The 21766-nt window shown below is 43.8% G+C and overlaps 2 protein-coding genes across 27 annotated transcripts in view; one reads left to right on the top strand and one right to left on the bottom strand.

Annotated features, from left to right (window-relative positions):
• Nucleotides 1–21766, bottom strand: part of pip5k1ba (phosphatidylinositol-4-phosphate 5-kinase, type I, beta a) — a 178008-nt gene that overhangs the window by 95928 nt on the left and 60314 nt on the right. Inside the window, exon 1 of one of the 26 annotated variants that reach the window (XM_078214002.1) lies at nt 5830–5978. The exons of 23 other annotated variants lie outside the window; for them this stretch is intronic. The gene's annotated coding sequence lies outside the window, so the exon portion shown is untranslated. Of the gene's footprint in view, nt 1–5829; nt 5979–21766 lie in introns of those variants that run through there. 2 more of the 26 variants (XM_078213979.1, XM_078213974.1) reach the window with 2 other exon arrangements.
• LOC144495250 (histone H4-like) lies at nt 14128–14439 on the top strand. The gene has a single exon (XM_078215316.1). The coding sequence runs from the start codon at nt 14128–14130 to the stop codon at nt 14437–14439; it is 312 nt and encodes a 103-aa protein (XP_078071442.1).

Below are 21766 nucleotides of genomic sequence, written 5' to 3'. Positions count from 1 at the left end.
TGCAGAAAGAGGCCATTCAGCCCAGAGTCTGCACCGACTCTCCAAAAGAACATCCCACTCAGGTCCTCCCCTCTGCCTCACCCCCATAATCCTGCGCATTTACCACGGCCAATCCACCTATCCTACACATCTTTGCGGGAGGAAACTGGAATGTGGATTAAGAGAATTTTGTTTTGTTGAAGGGTGCGAATGCTCAAGGCTCAAAACATTTGCGTCCTTTCCACTTCACAGAATTGGATCTAAAAGATTGTGACTATCTTCTGGTGCTGATCTGGATCACTGATCCCACTGGGGAATGGAGTGGGAAGACAAGTCCACATATCAGATCATGGAATGCATTGTTCATCATCCCCAAGCCCTGCTTCAAGGAGGAGTGATAACCACTCCTTGAGACAGACCAATATGGGTCAACAACAAAGGGTTATTAGTGCAAGTACTAATGACCCATAATGCTTAATGCCACATCCTTCAGTCAAAAAAACATTTATAGCACCAGAACGTATCCATTTCCAATATTTCCAGAAAGTTAAGTCTGAAAAAAATAATGTGGAACTCGATTCCCGGCTTCCGTCACTGTCTGTGTGGAGGTTGCACTTTCTCCCCGTGTCTGCGCGGGTTTCTTCCGGGTGCTCCGGTTTCCTCCCACATTCCAAAGATGTGCAGGTTAGGTGGATTGGCCATGCTAAAATTGACCCTTAATGTCAGGGGGATTAGCTAGGGTAAGTGCATGGGGTTGTGGGGATAGGACCTGGGTGGGATTGTGGTCCTTGCAGACTCGATGGGCCAAGTAGCCTCCTTCTGCGCTGTAGGATTCTATGATTCTATGAACCTGGTAGAAGTGGTCAAGGTGAATAGTGGGGAATCTAAATTATCAGAGAAAGGGATAGGAGGAATGTTGATAGAGGGAGTGAGGTGAAAAGGAATGCGAGGTGGCTCATGTGGAGTTTAAGCATCAACATCGAGCAATTGGGCTGAATGGCCTGTTTCTGAGCTGTGAAAATTGTTCACATACCTCGCTGTTAGTTTGTAAAATGCATTGCCGCATTAGATCATCACTGCAGAATTTAAGTGGGATTCAAGTCTGCAGTCAACTCCCACTAGACCACAGGAAATCGGAACAGGCGTGAACCTACACGATCCAGCCAGCATGCTCTGCAATTCAATGTGATCATGGCTGACCTTGGGTTTCAACTCCTTTCCTGCCCACTCCTCCTATCCCTCAATTCCCTGAGACACCAAAAAACTGTCTCTCAGCCTGAAATGGAGCATCCACAACCCTCCGGAGTTTCTCATCTCATCTGCCCCTTATCCTAACACTGTGCCCCAGTGTTTTAGATTCCCCGACCCAGCAGAAACAATCTCTCAGCGCTCGTCCTATCAAACCCTCTCGGAATTTTGTAAGTTTCAATGAGATTGCTTCTCATTCTCCAGAGAATTTAAATCCAAATTACTCGGCCTCTGATAGGGAGCAATCCAGCGAACCTTCACTGTACCACCTCCAATACAAGGATGTCCTTTCTTAAATGTGGAGACCAAAACTGCGCATGGTACTCCAGATGAGGTCTCACCAAAACCCTGTAGCAAGATTCCTTTATTCCTGTACACTGATCCCTTCCAACGAAGGCCAACATTCCTTCAGGGAATACTCAACTTACGATAGTGAGTTTTAAGGGGCGTCTAGACATATACATGAATAGGATGGGAATAGAGGGATCATGGTGCCCGGAAGAGTAGGGGGTTTCAGTTCAGTCGGACAGCATGTTCGGTGCAGGCTTGGAGGGCCGAAGGGCCTGTTCCTGTGCTGTAACTTTCTTTGTTCTACAAACGGAAAGAGGAGTTGAGGAAGTGGGGGATCTTGGAGTGCACATCCACAGGCCCCTGAAGGTGACAGGACAGGTGGACTGGGAGATCAAGAAAGCAGATGGAATGTTTTCCTTTACTGGGCAAGGCATTGAATACAAAAACAGGAATGTAATGATGGAACTGTACAAAATGTTGGTTAGGCCACGGCCGGAGGTTTGAGTATCATCTGAACACCACATTACAGGAAGGACATCATTGCTCTGGAGAGAGAGTGCAGAGGAGATGCACAAAAATGTTGCCATGGCTTGAGGAGAGATTGGATAGGCTAGGGCTGTTTTCCTTTGAATAGAAGAGGCTGAGGGATGACCTAATTGAGGCGTATGAAGGGCCCAGACAGGGTGGACAGGAAAGACCTGTTTCCCTTAGCTGAGGGTCAGTTACCAGGGGGTATGGATTTAAAGTGATTGGTAGAAGGATTGGAGGGGACATGAGGAAAAACCCTTTTCACCCAGAGGGTAGTGGGTGTCTGGAATTTGTTGCTTGGTTTGGTGATTGAGGCTGAAACACTCAACTTATTTCAAAGGTACCTGGATCCATATCTGAAGCAACTTGCAAGGCGACAGATCAGAGATCAAAATGAGTGGCTAGCTTCATTTTTCTCTTTTTTGGCTGCTGCAGACATGATGGGCTGAATGGCATCTTTCTGCACTGGAACTTTTCTGTGGTTCTATGCCATTTGCTTTGCTAAAATTCCAACACTCACCTTTGCCTCCAAAATGAAGGTTAATCTGAGTCCTATTATGCCAACTTCAGGTTGTCAAAAAATATAACAAATTGATTAAGCTCCATTGGAGGGTTGGCAGTGGAAACATTTCAAATGTGTCTTGAAATCATGGAATTAGAATGATAGAAACTTCGAGGTGGTGGTTTATCTTGCCCCAGCAGGCTTTTTGAAAGAGTGTCACGCTTAGTCCCACATCCACTGCTTTGCGTCTGTGACTCCAACTAAGGATCAACACCAGTAAATCTGATTCAGTTTTCAAAATGGAATCTTCCTTATTCACTTGAGGAAATTTGCATATCAACAACATCTGGATCAATTTCCTGGCATTTGGATCTGTTCTCTTTCCTATCGATCACACAAAGCATTGTCTCCAGATTAAGAAAATTGCCCCCAACTGTGATAGCACGTTATTGATTTAGATAACATTCATGTTAACGGAACGCAACGTAATTGGTTTCCCCAGAGAAAGAACGAGAAAGGTTCTAAAATTGAGAACATTGCTTGACGCAATTAGAAGCTACCTTCACTTCAAACAGAGGGTTCCATATAAAAACAACACCGTTCATATTAAATATGAAGATGCTTCCTCCATATAACAAACTCTCAGATATTGCCACCTTGTCTGTTACCCAGAATTGGAAATCAACTGAATAAAACTACTTTCCTCTGTGGTGTAAACTGCGCTGGGCACCTCCAAACCCACCACAGGCATGCAGCAAAGGGAGAGTAATCAACTTCAGAATGCTTTCTCGTCACAAAAACAATCAAATCCCATCAATATACTAAAGACAAACAGGCCCACATAACATCTTTCATGGCCCAAGAACACCCCAAAGTGCGACACCTTTGCAGCAAGAGCAGTCACCGTAGGAACAAAGGACGGGAATAGGGCCTGGATGGGATTGTGGTCAGTACAGACTTGAGGAACTGAATGGCCTCCTTCTGTGCTATAGGGATTCTATGATTCTATGAATCTGGCAGCCAATTTACACACAGCAAGCTCTCAAAAAAAAAATCAAGGTTGATAAAATGCTTTCGCGGTGTCAACTAAGGAACAAATATTCGGACAGGACACTGGGGAGAGCTCCCCTGCTCTTCTTTAAAATAAAGCTGTGCAATCTGAAAGACGGCACTTCCAACAGTGCAGCACTCCCTCAGTAGTGCAGGGTCAACCTTGACTATTGTGCTCAGGTTCTGGAGTTGGTCTTGAACCCACGGCTTTCTAACTCAAAGGCAAGAGTGTTGCCCACTGAGTCACGGCTGAGCATCAACCAGGCCCACGTCAGAATTCATCTAAAATTCCTGCAATATCATTTTCAGATTATTAAGCTGGATAATGTAATGATTCACAACTGGCATCAACCTTGGTCATCAGCCAGACACTTGTAGCAGTGACAAAGGTCAACAGTTTGAAGCCTGCTGAAAGAATGTATCAAGATTCCAGTGTGGTTTAGGCCATCATAGCATGCTGTGTGTTAATAAGGCTGCTGGAATGATAAAGCAAGAGGCCATTCAGCCCAACGTGCCTGTGCCGGACCTTTTAAAGAGCTATCCAATTTTTTAAAATTCATGGGATGTGGGCGTCGCTGGCTGAGCCAGCATTTATTGCCCATCCCTGACAACATTTAAGAGTCAACCACATTGCTGTGGCTCTGGAGTCACATGTAGGACAGACCAGGCAAGGACAGCAGATTTCCTTCCCTAAAGGACATTAGTGAACTAGATTTGGGTTTCCCAACAATCGATCATGGTTTCATGGTCATTGTTAGACTTTTAATTCATTTACTGAATTCAAATTTCACCATCTGCCATGGTGGGATTACAGGTCCCCTGGGTCTCTGGATCAATGACAATACCACTGTGCCAATGCTTCCCCTAATTAGTCCCGTTCCTCTGCTCTTGATAAATTAACCTGTAAATGTTGTTCCTTCAAGTATTTATCCAGTTCCCTTTTGAGAGTTCCTGTTGAATCTGCTTCTATCATTCTTTCAGCAACGCATTCCAGATAACGACAGTTTGCCTTCTTTTTATCCCCATCTGGCTCTTTTGCCAATTATCTAAAGTCTGTGTCCTCTGGTTACCGACCTTCCTGCCAGTGGAAACTGTTTCCCCTTATTTATCCCCAAAAAAACCTCTGTCAAGTGAGATATTTTCTCGTGTGCAAAACATCTCGGGATAAGGCACGTAGACATTGGTTTGTTCCACAGAGAGGACTTTTTTGACCTTGCAATTTAACTAAAAATGTTACAGAATGGAAGAAAGAGTTCAGAAATAGTGTTGCAACTAGCGTAGCTTTGGCAATCTCTATTACTTTGAAGACATCCCATATTCAAATCAAAGTTGCTGCTGAGGTCTAGCTAGTGATTAATAAAATAAAATCTACGAGTGTATAAATGACTTGATCTTTTTTTATAGTCAATGTCTTTATGTTTTAAAGCAAAGATCCTATACACTTTAGTCTTCACTTCAGCTCGATGCTGCTCCTGGGACGATTATCAAACTTTTTAAAACTTGGATGCAAAGAATAAAACTCACATCAAGGGAAGAAACCAAATATAAATAAATGTTTGCAGAAATTGCTTGTGGGATTACTCTCAGGGGAGGAGAAGAGTAAGGGTTGAAGTGTCTCCCGTGGGAATCCATCACATCCCTCAGAAACGAAGGCAACCTGTTAATTGGTGAAGAATGGTGAAATTAAAGTAGAAAATTGCCACAAAAGTGTAAAAACAGCAACCCTGCTGCCATCTTCCATGAAATCTCACTCCACTAGAAGGAATTAGTCTTTTGCAAGCAAATAAAGAATTCTTCTGCTGCTCCATCATCTCAAAGATGATCAACTGCAATCCGAGAGACAACTGAGGTAATTTAACTAAAACATGACAGGAATAAGTACACATTGACAGCACGTACATCAACATCTCAAAGCTTCAAATCGAGCCTTTGAAACTCTAACTAGACATCAGTTAATTGCACCTTGACTTGTCCTCTATCTCTTCAAATCTTGTTCCATGGTCTTTGACCTTTCACCTATGTTTCCCCGAGATGCGGGTGAGAGCATATAAAAATATACAAATTCCTTCCTGCACAAAGTGCTCAGTAATGCAGGCAAGCATTTGTTTATTGGCAGCTGTGCCTTCAGCTGCCAAGGCCACAAGCTTTGGATTTCCTCCCTCAACCTCTCCGTATTCTCTCTCTCTCTCCTCGAAAGCCAACCTCTGACACCTGCCCTACCATTGCATTACCTGGCGCAGATTCAATACTCCTGCAAAGCACCTTGGGATGTTTTATCACTATAAAGATGCCGTATAGATAGCAGATATTGCTGTTGGAAAGAAGATTACGTTTCCCCATCGACTGACAGGAAGGACGAGGTTGCCAACTCTCTTTGGGTGTATGCCTGGAGATCACATGACCTCCCACCACTGAACCACTCCACCTCCCGGCACCAGTCCATCATCCAAGCACATCCCTTTATCCAGTGGGTGAAGCAAACAGACATTTGCTTGGTGCCTAATTAATCTCAACTATTGGTGAAACAGACACCCATCTCTAAAGTTTTTGTGACTAAGTGTTCAAAAAAAGCTCAACCTTGCTACATGCCGCCAAGATTTTGCTCTTTTTTAAGTTGCATTCCCAACAGTGCCCTGGAGATAACAGGGCAATTCTGGGGATTTGGCAACTCCCATTAATTGAGTATTCATTCGGTTTCTGCACATGTAAATTAGTTAACTAAACTAGTTAACTAAACCAGTTAACTAAGCTAGCGTGCGCGACGGTGGCATAGTGGGGAGCATAGCTGCCTTCCAAGCAATTGATCCGGGTTCGATTCTCAGCCATCGCAATGGGAATTTATTTAAGGTCATTGTGGTGAACCATAGTTGGTTACCACTATGAGTGCTGAGCCATGGATGGTCAGCACTATGGGGTTTGTAGATATGTTACTGTAATTACTGTTGGTGTTAGGGTTGGGCTGTTCTACCTGTTGATATTGTTCTGTGGTACACTCCAGTTGGCTCCGCCTACCAGGGGAAGTATAAAGGTCACTGCACTGCCTGGAGACCCTTTAGTCTGGGATTGTATTGTATATAGTGTGCTCCATTCTTGTCAGTAATAAAAGCCTTTATTTCCTGGGTACAATCTAGCCTCCCGAGTGATTTAATCGCGCATCAGTCATTGAGTGTCTTTAAGACAGAGAAAGATAGGTTCTTGATTAATAAGGGGATCAGGGGTTATGGGGAAAAGGCAGGAGAATGGGGATGAGAAAAATATCAGCCATGATTGAATGGCGGAGCAGACTTAATGGGCCGAGTGGCCTAATTCTGCTCCTATGTCTTATGGTCTTAAGTCTTTGAGAGACCCAAGGTTCTTAGTCTTTGGTTTAAAAAGAAAACGCAGATTAAATATTGGAAATAGAAAAACAGTGCTGTGAGCGATGGGATGAGGCAATGAAGGAGAAATAAGTTATTCAAGTCTCCATAAAGTTGTATCATATTCCATTATTGATACATAGAAAATATGGAACACACAAAAATCTACTTTTTTTTTCTCCAACGGAATCTCCTGATTACCACAGTTGTCCTGATGTTACAGTCACTTGGTCCTTGTTCCCTCTCACACCCAGCTAATTACTCCAGGTTTCCTCAACCTCACTTGTGGGTTTGCCAACTGTCAACAATTGCCCTGAAGTCTCAAGAAATTGGGGAGCAATCTCCAGACACGAGGAGTAAAACCCAAAGATATAAAACAAATTGACAGAAGTGCTTAAAAAAAGCGTTTTTTTTCTTGAACACGTCTGCTCATTCACCATCAGGGTATCTTAGAAACCCTACAGCACAGAAAGAGGCCATTCGGCCCATCGAGTCTGCACCGACCACAATCCCACCCAGGCCCTACCCCCATATCCCTACATATTTACCCACTAATATAAGCAGCGCTCCGAAAGCTCATGCTACCAAATAAACCTGTTGGACTTTAACCTGGTGTTGTGAGACTACTTACAGCCTCAGGATATTGGATGATGTTTGAGGTCAAGAATCACCCAATTAAGCAAAGAAGGATCTTGCTCCCCAGTTGGTTATGGTATCATCTTTCACCAATTGCATCATCTTTCTTGCTTTGAGTCATAGAATGCTGCAGTGCAGAAGGAGGCCATTTGGCCCATCAAGGCTACACTGACCACAAACCCACCCAGGCCCTAACCCTATAATTTACCCTATCTAGTCTTCCTGACACTAAGGGGCAATTTAGCATGGCCAATCCACCTAACTTGCACATCTTTGGACTGTGGGAGGAAACTGGAGCACCCGGAGGAAACCCACACAGACACGAGGGAGAACGTACAGACTCCGCACAGACAGTGATCCAAGCCGGGAATTGAACCCGGGTGCTGGGCGCCGTGAGGCAGCAGTGCTAACCACTGTGCCACCGTGCTGCCAGTTGAAGTCCTGCTCCATTTCCTCCAGGTTATTAGAAAATGCCCACGGAGTTCTTTTTCTTGGCATTGCAAGCCCAATAAGTTTGAGATCTTGAACAGGACAATCAAGCTTCCTGGCTTAGTGCCAACAGAACAGTGGAGAACAGCAGAAGGGTGAACTTCTAATCTTTACAGAATGATCCGATAATCCTTCAGAGCCTCAAATACACCAAATATTGTCTCAACTCCCCCGGCCCTCAGCACCAAGCAATCCCAGGCCTGGATTCCCTCCCCCAATACTAATTGCAAATAGCGTGTCAGTGGCAACGAAAACTGTAATTTATAAAAAAGACAAACTAACCAGGATTAAAAAGTCCATTGTAATCCACACATTCATCACCCTCTGGGTAAAGAAATTTCTTCTCACCTCAGTTCTAAAGGTTTATCCCTTATCCTCAAACTATGACCCCTAGTTCTGGACTCCCCACCATTGGGAACATTCTTTCTGAATCTACCCTGTCTAACTCTGTTAGAGCTTTATAAGTTTCTATGAGATCCTTTCTCATTCTTCTCAACGCCAGTGAATATAATCCTAACCAACTTGGTCTCTCCTCATATGACAGACCTGCCATCCCAGGAATCAGCCTCGTGAACCTTCGTTCTAATCCCTCTATATCAAGGACATCCTTCTTCAAATAAGGACACCAAAACTGCACACAATACTCCAGGTGTGGCCTCACCAACACCCTACACAATTGGAGCAAAACATCCCTATATTCAGATCCTCTATGAAGGCCAACATACCATTTGCCTTCTTTACTGCCTGCTGTACCTGCGTGCTTACTTTCAGCGACTGATGCACGCGGACTCCAAGGTCTCGTTGCATATCCATCTCTCTCAATTTACACCCATTCAAGTAACAATCTGTCTTTCTATTATTGCTACCAAAGTGGATAACCTGACATTTATCCACATTATGCTGCATCTTCCATGCAGATGCCCACACACTCAGCCTGTCTAAATCATGCTGAAGCATCTCTGCATCCTCCTCACAGCTCACCCCCCCACCCAGCTTTGTATCATCTGCAAATTTGGAGATAATGCATTCAGTTCCCTCTTCCAAATCATTAATATGTAATGTGAACAGTTGGGGTCCTGGCACAGATCCCTGCGGAACCCCACCAATCACTGACTGCCAATCAAAAAAAGACCCATTTATGCCAACTCTTTGCTTCCTATCCATCTCAAGACATTACCCGCAGTCCTAGGTGCAACATTTGTGAGGTTTTTCACACCTGTGCCTAGAATCAAATGGTAGAAGCGTAAATGGAAAATCACCTTTTTGCTCATCTGAAAAGCTTTCATCCAAACTACTTCTGCTCTCATTTAATCACACGAAAGGCAACATCTACAGGTCCAATTGAGATCAGATAAATGCAAAGTATTCAACATTACCATGATCGCAAATTCCTTCAAGTGTTTTCAACTTTTGACTGAGGGGCAATTAGATCAATTTGTGAAGATTAAAAACTTCACCTTTGTAACTTTGGGGCGGCACTGTGGTGAGCACTGCTGCCTCACAGCACCAGGGACCCGGGTTCAATTCCAGCTTTGGGTCACTGTCTGTGTGGAGTTTGCACATTCTCCCCGTATCTGCGTGGGTTTCTTCCGGGTACTCTGGTTTCCTCCCACACGCCAACGATGTGCGGGTTAGGTTGATTGGCCATGCTGAATTGCCCCTTTGTGTCAGGGGGATTAGCAGGGTAAATATGTGGGGTTACAGGGATAGGGCCTGGTCGGATTGTTGTCAGTGCAGACTCAATGGGCTGAATGGCCTCCTTCTGAGCTGTAGAGATTCTATGATTCTAACTGCTCTCCACTTTTCAATAGGCACAGGATCCTGAAGCGTGAAGGCCCAGTTTTAAGATCTCATTTGGCTTGTATTCAAAAAAAGCATCTTAAGGCATTTGTATAACATTTAACAAGCTCAATGGCCTGAGATACTTCAGAGAAAAAATGAATGTCAAACAACAGCAGGTAGTGGCTGAAGTTGTGGTTGGAGAGAGGGTCTGAGCAGAGGTGTATGGGAAAGAAAAGTGCAAGTCAGAGAGATGATGCAAGAGAGAGTGTCCAACACAATAAGCAAGGAGCTCCAGGGGGCAAGGCATCACAGGGAATTGTAAACCATGATGAGGGTTTTGAGTTCCATGTCTTTGGGGTCAAGAGGCAACTGGAATCAGCAAGCACAGGGTATGGGAATACGATGGAATTTAGGACCAGTTGGTATTTAAGTGGAATGAGGGCTGGCAGCTGATGACCAGCAGAGATCAGGCCCAGTAACCACTAAAATAAAGAGAAAGATTCCAATGGATGCAGGGAGAGGAAGAGTGTGGATTGTGGAGAAGTGATAAGGGGAGGAACGGAGAGATCAGTGTGTTGAACACAGAGCGGACACGGGCATCTTTGACCAGGGCAATCTTCAATGCTATAGGCAGGACCACAAACAGATTTGAGATTAGAATAAAGAATTGGAAAGGCGATTGAGAAACCGAGTGGTGTTCATCGAAATCATAGAAATCCCTACTTTGTAATCTTTGAGCCAATTGACTTAACATGCCAGTGTCCCCAGCCCATCCGCCATTTTGAAAAACAATTATCTTCCTGCAAAATTTGTCAATTTTGTATTTAGTTACTCTTTGCATTGGCCACAAACCTATTTTAGTTTACCTATTTCTGGGGGTATTTTGGACACTACTGCACAAGTCAATATCCCTCTTGTTTGGCACCCAGTAGAGTGGCGGGTTGCACTTATAGATAGTGTGTTTGCAATCTGACGTTATCACATCAGATTTTACACAGGATGGTGGCAGCAGCCTCAGCTTGGAAAGGTATAACTCCAGCTAATGTAATTATTTGTGATCCAGATATTTCAACTCTGGGTTAACAATTAAATCCGCACCCTTTCATCCACTTTGAAAACACTTAATGAGCTGGCATACTTTACATTCCATTCAATTTGCCTATTAAAAAATTCGCCTTATTTCATAATGATGAAATCCAAATGATTACAACAAATAGAAAAGACGCTCATTAATTCTTCAGGAAGCTCTCTGCAACATCAAGAGTAATGGTTACCAAGTCAAATGATAATTTTGCTGCAAAACGCTTACATTTTGATCTAGCTTTATCCCTCGGCTCTTTTGAAAATGAAACACACTTTGATGCTGGTGCGCTATCCAACATCAAAACCCGGTGTGGAACAATCGCCTCCAGGATCTGGCCAGCTATTTATAGATCCCTCCTGCCCTGCAGGAGGCCAGTTAGTCCACCGTTCCCTGTGCCAACTCTCCACCCAATTATCTCCCTCTCCCCCATCTCCATAGCCCTGCGCTCTTGCCCCTCATGGTATTTATTAGCGTGAACAGAAGACAATGCTTTGCTAAAAGCCTAAGATCCCAACAACCACCTGAAGAGAGGGCAAGACAACAGATTTTTAAGAAAGTGTTGGCACAGAATGGAGGTTGGCGCCTGGGCATGTACACACACCCTACAGGGGAGCCATTAAACATCGAGTGGTAAAGATTGAAGTCAGTCTCAATGTCCTGAAAATACTCACGGAATCTCTCTGGGATGGAGTTCGAATCTGATGCCGGGATTAACAGTGCGGCTTTCGTGCAAGACTAAACCACACTGAGCTTTACAGAAACTGGTCACGTATAGAATACGGACGACTCGTTCATTCCACATTGACAGAGTCCTCAAAATGTTGCGAGGTCCGTTTCTTCACCTTTGAATTTTCCAAAGTGGAAAACGCCTGCATGGCCCTTTCCGCTGGGCGACGAGCATTTGATAATCAAATACTCAAACACTGCAGGCAAATAATCATGCAGGTAGTTTGGGTTTACTGGAAAAGCCAATTCACATGTTGTGGGTATGTCTCATCGCATGACGAGGTCCCAAAATAAAAAAAAGACTGACTGGTTTCGGCATTTAACAATTTCCTTCTGAGAAAGAGAGGAGGAAATAAAAAGAAGAGACTCTCATTTCCTTGCCAACTTTACAGCCAATTAAATACCTCAAGTCTAGTCGCTGTTGCAATGTTGGAAACGCAGCAGCCAATTTGCACACAGCAAACTCCCACAAACAGCAACATGGTAATGACCAGATTGTCTAGCTTAGTTTCTTGTTCGGTGAATTCCGTTGAGAGACCACAACCCACTTGACACAAGACTAAGAGAGAGTGCACTAGCCTCAGCTGATACAAAGAGTGAGAGGGGAAATCGGAGGCAAGAGAGAAAGATTAGAAAGGACATACATTCTTGATGCTGAAATTCCTCACCACAGGTGGTCAGAAATGTTGAATTTATATTGAAATTATAAAAATCAATAGACCATCCGCTGCAGTTGTAATTTTACAGGAATATGCAGTATTTGAAGAGACCAGCACTAGTAAATCAAGCGGGTTAGGCCCAAAAGGTAGTCAGGTGATTCTGAAACAAATATTTCAAATGGCTTCTCGCATGATAATGTCTAATTAAATCAGGATGAACATCTGAAGCAGCCGGCAAAGCACTAACTCGCAGCACATTAGCAACAGGGCTAGTATCAAGAAGAAACTTTATCTACTATGCTTTAATCTTGTAATACTCACAGCAAACAGCACTAATGAACCTGCGCAGCGGCTCATCATACTGTATTTTGGGACAGTTATTTCAGGGGCAATAAATCAAGGGACAAAGTTCACCGCTCACTTAGACTGGCAAACAGGAGCCCACCAGGCTGCACAAATAACTGAAGCTGCTGAGGTTTCGCTGACTTGTGTTGGACTTTTCAAACTTCGAGCTAAGCTGTTCTTTCGCCCAGCTTTTGAATCAAATCCCAGATCCTTCCTTTAAATATAAAAAGACTGATGTTTTGAGGTTTGTTGAATTTTAAAGAGTTTTTGTAATAAATATGTCCATGAAAAGTAAAAAAGGGACATGTTGTGGGATGGAATGCATTGAAAGGGCAGTGGAAACTGATTCAATAATAACTTTCAGAAAGGCAAGCGGATAAATACTTGCAGGGCCATGGGAAAAGAACTGAGACTTCCATTCAATTATTTTTAAGTACCATCCTCCCCAGTAATCTGATACTTGGATGGCACGATGGGCTGGGTGGCCTTCTGTGCTGTGATTCTATAAGTGCAACCCACCACTCTATTGGGCACCAATCAAGAGTGAGAATGACAGATTCATAGAATTCCTAGAATGCAGAAGGAGGCCATTCGGCCTATCAAGTCTGCACCAACCACAATCCCACCCAGACCCTATCCCCATACGCTTACCCTAGCAGGTCCCCCTGACCCTAAGGAGCAATTTGGCATGGCCAATCCACCTAACCTGCACATCTTTGGACTGTGGGAGGAAACTGGAGCACCCGGAGGAAACCCACGCAGACACGGGGAGAGCATGCAGACTCCGCACAGACAGTGACCCAAGCCAGGAATCGAACCCGGGTCCCTGGCGCTGTGAGGCAGCAATGCTAACTTGTGCAATTGTGACCAAAATAGTCTAGAAATTAGGTAAACTAAAATAGGGTTTGTGGCAATTGCAAAGAGATTAAGTAAATACAAAATTGACAAATTTTTGGGGAGCTGTTTGGAATAGGGAGGCCCAGTAACATGTTGCTGTGAGATATAGTGCCAAGAGATGATTGAAAAATGCTAGTCTCTAAGTAACATGCTATCTGCATTACAGGAAATACAGATAACAAGTGACAATTTTACCAGTCCAGCGAGTACAATTTGGATCTCCTATCTTCAATTATTCCAAAATAGAACATTATGTCCGGTTTCAAGTCATTTATAGTTTTATTCTCAACCTGAGTCACACCTGGTATTACACCAATTAAATGATTCATCTTCTCTCCCCCATTTCGCTTTATTTAAATATTCCCCCCCCCTCCTTTGTCCACTTGTTACTGATCAGGGAGAAGAAAATCATATCGCTTTTAGTCTGATTAGTATTCTTTAGATGCAAATGATTCTCGGGATCAAATGATTCAGGTGTCGAAGGTCACCAGGAAGGGGATAAAAATAAATGAAAGCCACATTTCACGCAGCGACTCATTACGTCGTTTGGTATTGATGTCAGGTAAAGGGAAAGGTGGTAAAGGGCTTGGTAAAGGCGGAGCCAAGCGGCACCGCAAGGTGCTCCACGACAATATCCAAGGCATTACCAAGCCTGCTATCAGGCGTCTGGCTCACCGCGGAGGCGTCAAACGTATCTCCGGCTTGATCTACGAGGAGGTCCGCGGGGTGTTGAAGGTGTTTTTGGAGAATGTGATCAGGGACTCGGTGACCTACACTGAACACGCCAAGCGCAAAACGGTGACCGCCATGGATGTGGTGTACGCCCTAAAGCGCCAGGGGCGGACCCTGTATGGCTTTGGTGGTTGAGGACAGTGTAAAGGGGACAGACTCATTACACCTTCAAAACAAAGCCACGCCCCTCACGTAACAAAATGCTACAAAGTGCAGCTGCACTTACCAACTCTGGGGTGACTGTATTCCTGGAGGCTTGTCACATGACCTCCTGCTGCTACCACTCCTCAACACTTGCCCCATTTGCTGCCCAACATGTCAATCATCGCACCCTGCATTCCCCGTGGCCAATGAGGAAGCGAGTACTCTTGGGTGATTCTTAACACTCACACAGACTATTTCGTCCACAGATTCCAATATGCTTCTGACTTACTGAAAATAAAACACAAACACCCTTCCAATGGCTTATCTCCTCGCCATCGCTCACAGCAGTGTCCTAGAGATTAATCTTCAATTCCCGGAGATTCCAGACCATTCCTAGGCAACTGCCAATACCCAAGTGCAACCAATTTACACACAGAAAAATCTCACAAACGGCAATGTGAAATACATCCATTCCTTGGGTGGCTATTGACCTGGGAGTAATGTTGGCTGTGAAACCGTAATATACCTTTAATCTATACTGAACTATAGTCATGGGATCTTTAAAATCTATTTGAACAGGGCCTTGGTTTAAAGAGAGGGCTGATAGAGGGAGTGCGAAGGGGGAAAGTGGGAGGAAGAGAAAAATAAATACATAAAATATTAATATCTTGAAATAGAATCAGTAGCTCATATAAACATCTTAATTACCAGAGTGGATTTTTTGTGACAAGTGTAATGGCCAATTACTCTGCAAACCCAGCAAGTTCTTCCAAGGAGGTTGAGAAGCTATTTTACTTGGTATAAAACAACAAGAGTGGATAAGATTGACCAGCACATTCTGGCGATTATAACTCACAGCGTAACTCTACACCCCTGAACTGACTGGCTAATTTGCTTATTAAAAGCAGCCCATGTTATTCACACACCAACATCTTTGCAAGAAGAATCCAGCCGCACATACATGCAGGTGACTCCGTTTATTAACCGAGTGATAAGAACAATTGTTATCTTATAAAAACAATCTCTTATCTTGGCCAATATCACCCAATAACCTCGCTCTCTCACGAGTGTCTGGCTCATACTCCCAAAACACTCCAGGGACTGACTTTCTCATGGACAGCTGGGAGTGAAAGTACCAATGCTTTTACAACTCCGATTGCTATTCGCAACTCTCTCTCTCATTCCACTTTCACTTATTCTGTCCTCCCACGAAGAACAAAATAAACTGGTTCTTTGCCAAGTGGCTTTCACTCATCGTCTCGAGACTGACTCGAGCCTTCACTGTGAAAATACTCCGTGTACAAGAATAAGTTGCTTGTTTTGCTAATGGTTAATAAATAAATATTAATTTTTGACCAAAAGGTATTTGCTGTTGATGAGCTGAACCATTAGGAAAGCTTGCACAACGTGAGACCTGGAGCTGGTAATCAAACAGGAATACTTGACTTTCTGGAATAAGGAGTTTGTAGCGGTAATGGTGACCATGTCGCTGGCAGATGGTTGCTGAAGCCCAGATCGGGGTTTCTTTAAACAGGAAGAAAATCTGCCACCTTTATCCTGTCTGATCCACATAGAATATCAAAACCTCAGCAATGTGGTGACTCCTAACTGCCCTCTGAAATGGCAGGTAACAAGAGGGAGCGCAATTCGAGATTCCGTCTTAGGAAATGAAGCTGGGCAAGTGGATGAGGCAGCAGTGGGGGAGCGTTTTGGATATATCAATCATAATATAGTTACATTTAACATCTTTATGGAAAAGGACAAAGATAGAGCAGGAGTAAAAGTTCTAAATTGGGGGAAGGCAAATTTTACAAAGCTGAGAGATCAGCTGGGAAAGAGTGGACTGGAAACAGCAATTAGAGGAGAAATTGGTGTCAAATCACTGGGAGGCATTCAGCAGAGAGATTCTATGGGCACAGTGTGGACACGTCCCCATAAAGAATAAAGGTGGTACTGCCAAACCTACAGCCCCCTGGTTAACCAGAGGCATACACAGTAAGAGTTTTAACAACACCAGGTTAAAGTCGCAACTGTTGTTAAAACTCTTACTGTGTTTACCCCAGTCCAACGCCGGCATCTCCACATCATGACTAACCAGAGGCATACAGGGGTGGGGGTGGGGGGAGTTTATGAAAATCACTAAAAGCTTAAGACTGTAGAAATTTTAAGAGGAGTATAGAAAGTATCGGGGCAAAGTAAAAAATTAGGAAATCAAAGCGAGAATACGTGCTGCCTAAAAACCTTCTCTTCAATGCAGTTTCAGATTTGTATCCCACTTGATATGGTGGAGGACTCACCTGATGAAGGGGCAACGTTCCGAAAGCTTGTGCTACCAAATAAGCTTGTTGGACTTTAACCTGGTGTTGCCAGACTTCTTACTGTGCCCACCCCAGTCCAACGTTGGCATCTCCACATCACTTGATCGATGGTGGTTGAAGTCTCCAACGATTGCTACCTCATTGTTTTTGCGCTCAGAAATCTGTCCACATATTTGCTCTTCTAACTGCCTTTCACTATTTTGGGGGTCTATAAAATCCTCGCAGCGGTGTGGCTGCCCCTTTATTATTTTGGAGCTCAAACCTGGTGGCCTCATTTCACAACCTCATTTAATTTATCATCCCTCTTCACAGCTATAATTGATTCTTCAACCACTAATGCTACACCCTCACCTTTTTTTATCCCCTCTCTATTCTGCCTGATAACTCAATATCCAGGGATGTCAAGTTGCCTCTTTGGGCCCCTCTTTAAGCCGGGTTTATGTTACAGCAATGATATCATGCTGCCATGTGTCCATCCATACTCTCAGCCCCAGTAAACAACGCCAACCACCAAGGAGCATGGCATGGGCATTACGCAGGTGGCAACTTTGTAAAACGAGAGTGTTTGGGATTTAAAATAATCCTTATTATACAGGAAACTCATCCAGTGAAAATCTTTCAAGGTGACATTTTTATTTACAAACCAAGGAAGCAAAAAAATACAAAAGAATTTTCTATTTACTGAATAGAAACATAGAAGATAGGAACAGGAGGAGGCCATTCGGCCCTTCGAGCCTGCTCCGCCATTCATCACGATCATGGCTGATCCCCCAACTCAATAGCCTAATCCTGCTTTCTCCCCGTAACCTTTGATCCCATTTGCCCCAAGTGCTTGATCCAGCTGCCTCTTGACTATATTCAATGTTTTGGCATCAACTACTTCCTGTGGTAATGAATTCCACAGGCTCACCACTCTTGGGTGAAGAAATGTCTCCTCATTTCCATCCTAAGTGGTCTACCCCGAATCCTCAGACTGTGGCCCCTGGTTCTGGACTCCCCCACCATCGGGACCATCATCCCTGCATCTATCCTGTCTAGTCCCGTTAGAATTTTATAAGTCTCTGTGAGATCCCCCCTCATGCTGTACCCTTTTACTTTTCTTTAAAGAGAGAGTGTTGAACAAGGCGACTGCACAAAAAAATTGACACAAGCTTTTAAAAGGCGAGCCAGAGACATTTGACATGCATCCTTCACAAGTTAATTACAGAGGAGGAGTCCATTCAGCCCATCTATCCACCTAGGGAGATCCCAATGGCCCTTGCTGAAGCAATCAATTGTTTCTTACATGATTTTCACAGTTGTCTTCATTATTCTCACCTGGGAGTATATTCTAAACTTTTGAGCATCTTGAAGCATTTCCTGATAGCAACTCAAAACAGCCTTGTATGTACCAAGCTTGTTGGTCATCCTGGCTTACAAATCTCTCCATGGCGGTCCCCCATCCCCTATCCCTCATCTACTCTAGCCAGGCAACTCTCTGGTATATCTGCATTCTTCCAATTCTGATATCTTCAGCATCCCTGATTATAATCGCTCCACCCTTGCCTTCAGCTGCCTAGGCTCTGAAATGTAGAATTCCCTCCCCGAACCTCTCCAACTTCCTCTGTTAAAGGCAGTACTTACAAGTTACCCATTTGACCAAACATTCAGCCACCAGCCCCATTGGGTATTACATGGAGAAAAGATTAACAATGTGGACTCGCATGAAGCAGCTATTGTTCAACGTTCTTTAAGGCAGCACAGCAGTTAGCACTGCTGCCTCACTGCGCCAGGGATCGATTCCCGGCTTGGGTCACTGTCTGTGCGGAGTCTGCACGTTCTCCCCATGTCTGCATGGGTTTCCTCCCACAGTCCAAAAGACGTGCTGGTTAGGTGCGTTGGCCATGTTAAAAATTCGCCCTCCGTGTACCCGAACAGGCGCCGGAGTGTGGTGACGAGAGAATTTTCACAGTAACTTCACTGCAGTGTTAATGTAAGCCTACTTGTGACACTAATAATTAATAATTACACCTTCCCATCAGAAGGGGCAGCTTTACACTCCCTCCCCACTTCAAAAAAAATCAACATTTTACATTTTAATGTACATGTCATAATTTGCCAGAATACAATGACTAAATTAATATTAATACCTGTAACTTAATAGGTTGGGTTGCATTTGTTTTTGCTGTAACCACAACCAAAATATCCATGACTGAAATTATCAGAATAATTTACATGTAAATAAAAAAAATGTTTTTCCCCCAACACAGTATCTGCTCAACAAAAATATCATTTGACAAAAGAAAGATATTTTTCTTCCTTCCTGCATTCTTTCAATTAATCGTTCTGGCTTCTCTCTCTTTCTGTTGGGTATCCCCCTTCATTTGCATTAGCTTAACTCCTCACTCTCAATGTCAACGCCTTGTGTCAAATTGAACTTTGGACTACCAAATCCACTTCATATCTAATAAAAGCAAATTACTGCGGATGCTGGAATCTGAGACTAAAACAGAAAATGTTGGAAAATCTCAGCAGGTCTGACAGCATCTGTGGAGAGAGAATAGAGCCAACGTTTCGAGTCTGGATGACCTTTTGTCAGGGCTGTTTCAGGGTGTTGTTGATGACACTTCGTCAGAGCAGACCCTTCGTAAATGCTCTGACGCAGGGTCATCCAGATTCGAAACGTTGGCTCTATTCTGTCTCCACAGATGCTGTCAGACCTGCAGAGATTTACCAGCATTTTCTGTTTCCACTTAATATTTGTCTTAATCAAAGACCTTTACTTTGTTTGAACAACTGGCGAATTCTGTAATACTGCCGACTTTTCACTTCCTCATGGCTTTCACTTTGGGCTGTAGGAGGAAAAGTTTATCATGCTCCCCTCCCCTTGTCAAATTTCCTCTTTCAACCAATAATAGATGTGAAACTGATGGAATCTCTCTCCAATCTTCGCAAGATATTTGAATGTTCCTATTCTCTTTACACCAATCTCCAATCACAGACAGAAAATTTTTTTCAAGTCACATGTAGGCCAGACCAGGCAAGGATGGCAGATTTCCTTCCCTAATGGACATTAGTGAACCAGATGGATTTTTCCGACAATCGACAATGGTTTCATGGTCATCAGTAGATTCTTAATTCCAGATATTTTTTTTATTGAATTCTAATTCCACCATCTGCCGGGATTCGAACCCGGGTCCCCAGAACATTAGCTGAGTTTCTGGTTTTTCACCATGATTTTCTGACGAGCACTGAACCCTCTCCAAGTTTCACGCCTGATGTAGCAGGATGCATTTTCGTGGTCTTGCTTTTCTCTTATTTTGTGATTGACATCAGGTGTGAGCACGCCAAGCTTTTGTTCTGGGAGCGTGTTGAAACACTAACTTGTAAGGAAAACAATCTGTGTAGGCTGTGGGGTTATCTTGTAAGAGAACAGAAAATTGTCTAGTCTTTGTTGAAGAGAAACATGAGAATTAGTACCCAACTTGTCACCTATAAAATACTATAAAATACTTCACAAACTGTACACTACTTTCTACAGCACTATGCGATGCTTGGTGAAACGCTGGTATTATGAGTTGTTTGACTTCATTCTTTCTCAGAACGATTTCAAAGTCTTCTGATGTAAACTACGGGCTATTATTTGACTCCAACATCCCTTTTTTTATTCACTCGTGGGACATGGACATCATTGGCTGACCAGCATTTATTGCCCATCCCTAGTTGCTCGAGGGCAGTTGAGAGTCAACCACATTGCTGTGGCTCTGGAGTCACATGTAGGCCAGACCCGGTAAGAATGGCAGATTCCCTTCTCTGAAGGACAATAGTGAAGCAGATGGGTTTTTCTGACAATCGACAATGGTTTTATGGTCACCAGTAGATTCTTAATTCCAGATATTTTTTGTAAATCAAATTCCACCAGCTGCTGTGGCGGGATTCGAACCCAGGTCCCCAGAACATTAGCTGAGTTTCTGGATTAATGGTCTAGCGATAATACCAGTAGGCCATTGCCTCCCGTTAACCCATAAATAGCAGACCGACTTCTCAAAACCTCAGTAGTTCTGGTATAGAGCACAGACTCAACATTGAATCAACCAAAACAAAAGTATTCCTTCCCATCCAACTCAAGAAAATCAACAAGTACTTGTTCCCACAGGTTTGTGTTTTGACCGTGGGATCGGGGAACCTTGGGTGGATCGGTTCTCATTCTGAGACACACTTCACAATCTTGCACCAACTCTTCCCTCATTGTTTCAGCAGTGTATAAGGCTTTGCAAAGCGTCAGCTGTATATTGTTCCTCATCTTAGATTCAGCCTTGTGATGCCTGATTTTACTAGTTCATAGAATCCCTACAGTGCAGAAGGAGGCCATTCGGCCCATCGAGTGTGCACTGACAACAATCCCAGGTCTGTTCTCCGTAACCCCAAGCATTTAACCCCCTAATCTATACATCTTGGAACACTAAGGAGCAATTTAGCATGGCCAATCCACCTAACCCGCGCATCTTTGGAGTGCGGGAGGAAACTGGAGCACCCGGAGGAAACCCACGCAAACACATGGAGAATGTGCAAACTCCACACAGACAGTCATCCGAGACTGGAATTGAACCCGGGACCCTGTGAGGGGCAGCAGTGCTAACCACTGTGCCACCGTGCCGCCTTCCTTCCTCACATCTTGTTAATGTCCGGCGTACCCTTACTGAGCCTCACTGTAAATAACTCAGCCTGTCTTTACTGCATCTTCTTAAACAAATTTCTGCCCTTCAGGAAGGTTATGTTCCCTGCTCCTGCAATCGATGCCAAGAAATAGGATGTTTTGTCATATTCCACCCTAACACTAACTTCATTTAACATTGGAATATCTAATCAGTTTCACACCAATGTAACTTAGGGATGACATTGTATTCTCCTTCTGAGATCACAGACATGGCTGCAGCTGTATCAACAATAAGTTGTGAATTGCCAGCTTTCATTTTACTGTGATCACTATAATTATATCTTCAGCCCTATTATTCTCTCCG

The sequence above is a fragment of the Mustelus asterias genome, chromosome 6 (genome assembly GCF_964213995.1).
Source record: "Mustelus asterias chromosome 6, sMusAst1.hap1.1, whole genome shotgun sequence".
In the NCBI taxonomy this organism is placed as follows: domain Eukaryota; kingdom Metazoa; phylum Chordata; class Chondrichthyes; order Carcharhiniformes; family Triakidae; genus Mustelus; species Mustelus asterias.
The sequence above is the reverse complement of the archived record's forward strand: the minus strand, read 5'-3'. Positions and strand labels throughout refer to the sequence as shown.